General features: G+C 32.7%; 1 protein-coding gene across 1 annotated transcript; it reads right to left on the bottom strand.

The window, feature by feature from the left end:
* Nucleotides 1-3,486: 3,486 nt before the first annotated feature.
* Nucleotides 3,487-6,199, bottom strand: LOC123677396 (transmembrane protein 53-like). Its single transcript, XM_045613887.1, has 5 exons — nucleotides 5,782-6,199; nucleotides 4,922-5,129; nucleotides 4,389-4,538; nucleotides 4,206-4,334; nucleotides 3,487-3,804 (listed from the first exon to the last, which is right to left on the bottom strand). Exons 1-5 carry the CDS (start codon nucleotides 5,979-5,981, stop codon nucleotides 3,634-3,636), a joined length of 858 nt encoding a protein of 285 aa, XP_045469843.1. The 5' UTR covers nucleotides 5,982-6,199; the 3' UTR covers nucleotides 3,487-3,633.
* Nucleotides 6,200-8,920: the final 2,721 nt, after the last annotated feature.

The raw sequence follows: 8,920 nt of genomic DNA, 5'->3' as shown, positions 1-8,920 counted from the left end.
AAACCAATTTTGTCGTATATCTTTTTTGGGAAGATTGGATTGGAATGTTTGGGTAGTGAAAACCGGAAACGTAGGTATAGGTGGTTCAAGGCCTGTTGCGACGGTCTGGTGTTCTTCGAGAACTCAAACAGCTTCGTTTATGATGAATAATACAAAGTGTTAAGGCTTACACAGGAAAAAGAAGAATTCCTCTGTGGTTCACCTCTATGCTTACTCGCTCTCACCTCTATCGAGTGCGCTTCCATAGTAATCATTACAATTGCAGTTCTATTCAGTGTATGTGTTATCTCGCTCAACAAGGCAAATTAAACAAATTAAAATCATTATCGTATTTTACTCCATCCACAATCAACATTAGGTAAAGGGTGTTTTTTTCAGAGCTATAGAACTTTAAATTGCAATAAAACAACGATGAATTATTCGATTGACATGAATTTTATTTATCCGCAAGATAATCTTGTGGCATTACATTTTAAATATGATTTCTGGCATATGACCGCCACGGCTGGCTCGGATGTAGTCTAATCTGGACGTCCAATTTTCGATTACTTTTTCCAACATTTGTGGCCGTATATCGGCAATAACAAGACGAATGTTGTCTTCCATATGGTCAAGGGTTTGAGGCTTATCCGCATAGACCAATGACTTTACATAGCCTCACAGAAAGTAGTCTAGCGGTGTTAAATCACAAGATCTTGGAGGCCAATGCACAGGTCCAAAACGTGAAATTAGGTGGTCACCAAACGTGTCTTTCAATAAATCGATTGTGGCACGAGCTGTGTGACATGTTGCGCCGTCTTGTTGGAACCACAGCTCCTGGACATCATGATTGTTCAATTCAGGAATGAAAAAGTCAGTACTCATGGCTCTATACCAATCACCATTGACTGTGACGTTCTGGCCATCATCGTTTTTGAAGAAGTATGGACCAATGATTCCACGAGCCCATAAAGCGCACCAAAGAGTCAGTTTTTCTGGATGTAACGGTGTTTCGACATACACTTGAGGATTAGCTTCACTCCAAATGCGGCAGTTTGTTTTTTGACGTAGCCATTCAACAAGAAGTGCGCTTCATCGCTTAACAAAATAAAATGGACATAGTGCGCGATACGTATTCCGCACAGAACCATTATTTTCGAAATAAAATTGCACTATTTGCAAGCGTTGTTCAGGCATGAGTCTATTCATGATGAATTGCCAAACCAAACTGAGAATAAATCACTTGACAGCTGTTAAATCGATCGCCATCTTGAAAAGTAATGCCAACTTGAAGTTATACACCCCCAAATTCAACGAAATTTCTCTACAGGGGGTGAAGAAGCAATGAGGCCCCAAAGAAAAAGTCGAAAGCTGTTAAATCACCAAGATCCAGTGATCCAATCCAGAAAACTTTTCTTGCCAAATTGCGTTTTTTTCATTGCTTATGTAAAGATAATCTTCCTTGAAATAAATGAAGTGCTTGAACTGTATTATGTTTCTTCCAAATATAACATTCCCAATCAACTGACAACGAACATTGGGTATATATCAAATTTGTATTCTCTATTTTCTATTCACCTCACCAAGCAATGGAATAAAACAGAATGCCTAAAAAACAACGCTGCTATGGAATTTTCAAGTTATCGTGTTCACGGATAACTAGACGTATAGGCAGAATCGAAATTAAGGTCAGGTTAGTCATAATGTAGTCCAAATTTATCAACCATAAAGTGTAGGTGAATCAATTCATGGCATTCTTATATTTTAAAAAGTACCCATAGATTATTTCATTATTTCTACAGAAACTCGGAAATACTAATATCGTATTAACCTTTACCCGAATTACTCACTTATCATGACCAAAACAGAAATATTTCAGCATAATCTAAAAGCACATTTTTCTTCCTTATGGCAGAGATGAACATTGTGTCAGTATGGTGAACCAGCAACATAAAACATAGGGAAGGAGATATCCGACAAAACAAAAATAAGTCTCTCGCCCGACCCTTAGGGTCCTTTAGGCAAATTTATGACAGCTGGAATCATTAATCTTTTGTTTTCTCAATCTCATCACTCATCATGGACAAAAATAAATTAATAGAAAGATTTATTGATGATGGCTTGAATGAAGGACTTGAGATATAGGCATAGTATTCTGAATTCGTTCCATCTATTAGTTTGATATATTTCAATTTAGTTTTCTGAAAATAATTTATTCCTTTTGTTTCAAAAACCACTTTGAAATTCCACTACTCTGTCACCTTATCTTTCCAATTTAGTTCTTGATTTTCTATGATTCTGATGATGTGATCAGCTCTCTGTCTCTGAGTAATAAACATAGATAGAGAAAGCATATGTCATTTTCAGTAAGCAAATTCTTGCGCCCAACATGAACTATAAAATTTGGCAAGAAGTGCGCGGAAATGAAAACATATCGGTGATACGATATTTCACTCAATTCACGAGTTTCTCCACAAAGAACGCACTTCTTATGTCCTATGTAAAAATTGAGTATACTCCATCTATGTTTATTACTCTATGGATCAGCTTTAAATAGCGCACAGAACTTGAAATTGATATTTCGAATGAACCAGTCATGGGTGGGGAATCGAGATTTGGCAAAAACTCGATTGGATCTGTAATCAGTGAAATATTTAGTATTTGATTTTTTTTTTAAACTATTCTCGAATTTTTATGGTTCTGATGAGCCAGACGGACAGGATAGAATTTGAGGAGGAATTCTTCATAAATTTGAGAACCATTCTCAACTCAATATTCGAAAATTAGAGACATTATGACGATATGATAGAGGGATCAGTTCGAAGAACAAGTGCTTAAAAATGAAGGAAGTCGAATCAAATCCTTACATAACACTGAACGAGAACAAAACTAACCTATGATTCCAGAATATCGATTCAGCAATAAAAATAGAAATGTTTTCCTGAAGCTAACTGAACCATTTCAAATAATTTATTGTATTAGAGTTGCGTGTACTGCACACAAATCAAGAAATGTTTTTATGACTGTATAACACGTTAGTATGTGAATTCAAGAAAAACAATGAGAATGCGGAGTACGAAAATGGAACAAGAAACTGTAAGGAATATAGACGTTATATTATTTTATGCGAACTGTATCACGCACGTATTTTCATTGAATTTCGAGGTTAGAGAAGTTCAAATGAACGAAATATATTATTCGAAAAAAAAAACAGAATTTTTGCACGCTTGTTCATATTTAAGCTCACTCATTTCAGTACTAAGGGTGAACATAAAGTACGTAAAATTTGCTTATATTCTCAAGAGAAATGAGAACTTTTTGGATCCTTTCATGTAGGTAGATACATACAAAATTCATCGAATGATAGGTAAGACATTACATTTTTTCAAAAAAATATGTAATCAATCGTTTCTCGTTTCATTTGTTTTTATTTTTAGCAAGTGGACCTTATAATATCAACTAATTACACTTTGAAAACAATTTCTCTCAATAAATAGAAACTCAATGTCACACAGATAATTATAATGCATATTATTAGTGAAAGATTCATGCATAAGTACTTAGCATCGGTATAAATAATAATTAATGCTATTAATTCTAGGAAATTTATTTTTTCTCTTATATGTTTATTGTCATTCGAAGTTCAATACTTCCTCATACCATACTTGATTCTAAATCTAGACAATGGCTGATGAAATTAAAGATGCTCTGAGTGTAAGTATACTTCTTCATAGGATAATGTCTGACATGTTCTGTATCTGTATAACACTTGATTGAAACTTCAACTCCAATGGATTTCCTCTTATTGATGAAAAATTCCACATCCTAAAATAAAATTGGAACAAAAATAGCTTGCATTGAAATTTTCGTATTTTCCTCCTAAACATAAAATTATTCAAAAAACATGTTTTTCACTTAGGTCAAGCTAAGGATCAGACAAATGAATAGAATTGTAAAATGGTTTTAAACAACATAACAAGAATGATTAAATAAAATAAATAGAAGCAATAAATTTGATATAAGTAAATTCCAGAAGAAAACTCTAATTGACTCTTACTTTTCGTTGAGTAGTTTTCTTTTTTTTTTCGGTACTTTATATATTATTTTATTCATTCATTTATTTTTATTAGATCTAACATAAAATCATTGAAAATTCAAATCTAATAAAATTATTATTCAAAATCAATCGAATCAATAATATGTTGAAATAATATAATGTGCAATACCTGATAAGGAATAACTTTATCATTCTTTGAATAAATGAAATGTTGAGGGAATTTATTTTCTTCTTCTAGCAGATATTTCATTGGCTCGAACTGTATTATGTTTCTCCTGAAGATAACATTCCCAATCAACTGAAAACAACTATCAAATAGATATCAAATGTATAGACTGTGTTTCTTACTGACCTCACTAAACCATAGAATAAAACATAATGCTTGAAAAAACAAAGCGACTACCAAATTGAAATATTTACTTTGATTAACCATTCTTCTTATTGCTGCAAGAGATGTTGTAGAGGTTCTAGATGGCGCTGAGTCGAAAATCATACCCCGTATCTGTCAAACATAATAAGCATTCAATAAATCATATTTTTCAAAAAAAAAGAGGAAAGCATTGACGAGAAGTCAGGAGCTTTTATGCGCTCGATCATTTATGCGTAAATTACAGCTTTGGAAACTACAGAAGGGTATAGGTATATAGGTGGTGTCTAAAGGCACAATTAGCCCAGCTGCAGACTTCACATCAGTGATTTCCTTCAATTTTTTTTTCGATATTCTTCTTGAATTTTCTATGGTTCTGGATTCGCTATCAACATGAAATTTTGCATCAAGTTTAAAAATGTCATTAACATGCAAATTAAATCATTATTATTCAACAATTAGTAAAAGTTCAAATAATCTGAATATGAAATATGATAATAAAAATAGAATAATCTTACTCTAAACTGCTTTTTACTTGACTTCATTGCTTCCGCAAAATGCTGATATATGTATGATCCACCATTGGAGCAACAATGTATAAAAATAGGCTGATTAACGATGTTCAGATCCTCAATAACTCTCACCATTTTCTCTGATATGGGAATTATGTCTTGCTTCGACAGAAACATTGATTTTGTTGAAACTATGAATCTTATAGTCATGAACCTGCGACATTGAAACAGCAATAGATTACGTTATGTTGTAATCAAAAGCAAAATGAATGACACATATCATTGTTGATATAAGAGAAAACAGAAAAAAACATATCACACTACTTATTTCTACTAATGTTTTTCACTTGAAGCAGATTGTATTATCCTTCTTTTGTCATACAGTAATAGCACTTCATTACGTTTTTTTCTGAATATATACAGGTTGATAAATATTTCAGTCCACGAACTTTACTAATGAATTATTTATGCAAATTTTGAAGAGCGATATAAATATGACCTACCCCATTATCCACTTTATAATGAATATTCATTTCAATGAGAAGAACCATCTTCATGAATTCTAAATCAGAATAAATGAGGTTTGATGATAAAAGGCTAGAAGACAGAGTTTGAAAACTTCTCCTATGTATATATCGTCTATTGCGTGTAATAGACAATAATAAATATATTTTAACCACTGGTATATGTATCTTGAACAGAGTTCCAAAGTTCAACTAATATTGGCTTTTACAATATTCTCTACTGCTTCCTAATCTCTCATATTCTCTCATGAATCTGATCACTTAGTTTAATAGGCACCTTTCAAATGAAATATCATTGAACTTGATGATCTGATCTGATCTGATCTGATCTGATGAACTTACCCTTTGGCTTCATAGATTTGTGAATATATTTGAAGATGCTTATCTATACATCCTGCCCAACCAAATAAAATTATCACAGGTTTCTTTTTCTCGTCAAATGGGAATTTGAAATCACAGTCTTCCTTATTTTTTGAGTAATCACCGTTTGGATCAGGTATTGTTATGGTGTAATCAAATCCAGGTTCCATAAAAAAAGACATTTTGATGCAGTCAAACTTTCACACTTCGAAACGAATCATAGAATCAAGTTTGCACATCAATGGTTTGGAGACAAGTTAACATCAAAATGAGAATAAATATTGCACTAATAAATATTCGCTCAGAGAAGTGCTAGATAATTGTTTCCAATTAAATGAATATCTTTTTTTGTCATATTTACCTCATCAAAACATTAATTCCGTAGTTTTCTATCATTTATATTACAGGAAATCATGAAGTTTTTCAAACAACATGAAATGGTATCAAGTTCAGTGGGTCTCCTAATCAATGTCCTTTTGAAATGATGCAAAACTATAAAAAACCATAAAGGGTTTACTTTGAATGAAGGTTTTTTGTTCAAGGTGATCCAGAATTCTATTTTCGAGATTTTTCAAGTAAACACGATAAAGTCTGACTTATGCACCTCATGTATACCATGAATACCAAATTTCTTCACTTCAGGTAGGTACAATGTTTCAAAAGGTATTTATGAACAACCTGGATTAATACAACTATCTTCTATAAAACCATTAATGCTTCATATCAGCATAATTTGTCCAAAACAGTGGATTCGAAATGATTATTATATGGATAAATGAATGTCAAATAACATAAAGTGTCAATGAATAATATAAAGATTTTATCTATGACCAATGCAAAATTCTTATGGCCAGTTGCACCATTTGCGTTGATTAAAAATTTGGTGCAACTGGCCATTATACTCAAACCAAAAAGATTGAATATTTTTTCTCCGTTCGACAACTAATATTAATTTTGCAGACACATATCAATCAGCAGTATTACTTTTTCTGCCTAGGCAGAAAAATGATAATTCTCAATGAAAATAAAAGTTGTCAAACTATAATTATTATGGACATATACATTTCTATAGCACCAACCATTCCAACCTTTGCGATTTCAATCAAAGGAAAAATCATATCTTCAACTCGGCAGCAAAGTAGATTGACTACCTAAGCTGAATTCCTATAGCCGTATAGCCTCTCTACGCTCGGATATGAACTATCAGCCGAGGCAGTCAATCTGCTACTTTGCTGGCAATGCTGCCCAGTAAAATAAATATTTTTAACAGCCCAAATGTCTATTTTCATCGTTTTATAGTATAGTATCAAAACACTGAAACAAAACATTGTTTATATGAAGTTTATAAATTGGACAACTATTCATCAAGAGGTCAATGGTTTCTTCTACACCACATTCACATAGTGGGTTTTCAATAAAATGCCATTTGAAGATCAAACTATTGCAACGACCATGACCAGTCCTATAGTCGATTCAATATACACCAAATATTCCTGGGAAGATTGAAACCTTGAACTTTCTCTGAAGGATCAACGATTACCTAGACCTTTGTTCAAAATTTCCTTGTCACTTCCATTAGTTTGAAGGAAAGTATTAATCCATAAAGGTTTGCTTGATTTTAGTCTGGCAGTTCTAGTATCTGGGAAGTAGGATACAATTGGAAATTAGTTCGGGTAAAAATGAAATTTATCTTTCTTTCTTGACTGCAACTTTCTACGAATATGAGGCAGAACTATATGTGATAGCACTCGTAACTCATGTAAAGATGTAGATTTGATACTTCCACTGATAATACTCATAGAAACAATAAGAAAATATAACCATAAAATCTGTGTGAATCTGAGATATTCTTGCACGATTTTTGTCGACTAAATGTGACAGAATTAACGGATTAGCCATAGAATTAGAGAAATAATTTTACAGATTTCAAACAATCACCCCATCTGACATCGAAACAGGAAACATTCTGTGAATTTTTCAGATGACCATCAGAAACCATAGAGAGGTTAGATGACAATAATGACACCGTGAAATTACGAATTGTTCCCTAGCACCACGGTCCACCCTAATAACACCGTGAAACATTGCTTTTCCGCCCGGTAACGACGATCAGCTTGACAGATAAGAGTCCAAAGGTGGATTATTTACGAGCTGATCTTGGCGCTGATACATTTATAATTTGATATCGAATAAGTAGTTATCAAGGAATGATATCAGGAAATTGGATGAAATGGTTGTCATGGGTATTTTTTTTCAGCATGCTATTGTGTTTATAATTGATGAGGTTGATCATTTTTGGGAAAGCAAAAAGCTCTGCATGTTGAGTTAGGCTGACTCTTCAGAATGGTATTTTAATATTATTTTTGTACTGACCTGAATTTTTTTGACACTCAGACGATAAAATATAATTCTATGAACCAATGTTTGATGAGAATCACTCACTCATTTTGGCAAAATTCTACAATTCTTTCATCTCAGAAACTGAAATTTTCAAAAAAAAATTGATAATTTTCTCTGCGCTGCCACTTCTTCTAGACGCAAGATACAGTTCTGAAAACTTACTATGTTGTAGATCAGTACTTGATATTCGAAAAACGTTGTCATACGATGGGTCTGGGACGAATATTTCAGGAGTTATAACGATTTTTTTATAGAAATTAAAATTTTTCCAAAATTCCGAGTTCAAATTTCCTTGAATTCATTCAAATGGGGCTGATGATGAAGCATCAATTCATTCCATAATTTATAGTTGGAAAATACTGAAATAATTGAATTTGATTACATTTTAGTCACTTGTTCTGCAAATATCAATTGACTTCGATATTTCTTGATTATTATTAACATTTCCCAGGACAAATTGAAATAATTATATAGTGTTCTGGTCTATGAATAGGGGAAAGAATTTTATACCAATTATATTTTTCCAACGTCGCCATTCTGAAACCGGTATACCTACACGTTCCCCATTTTGACAGCTAAACGTCATGGTTGGTTTCCTCAACTAATGCCTGCTTCAAGTAATTCGAATTACAATTCACTTGACTTTTTGAAATCGTGAACATCTTCAGGCTTCACTCTGAACACTCAGGACAAAAGTAGAGTAATTCGAAATAGGATCAAA

This window comes from Harmonia axyridis, chromosome 4, assembly GCF_914767665.1.
Source record: "Harmonia axyridis chromosome 4, icHarAxyr1.1, whole genome shotgun sequence".
Taxonomy (NCBI): Eukaryota; Metazoa; Arthropoda; class Insecta; order Coleoptera; family Coccinellidae; genus Harmonia; species Harmonia axyridis.
The sequence above is the reverse complement of the archived record's forward strand: the minus strand, read 5'-3'. Positions and strand labels throughout refer to the sequence as shown.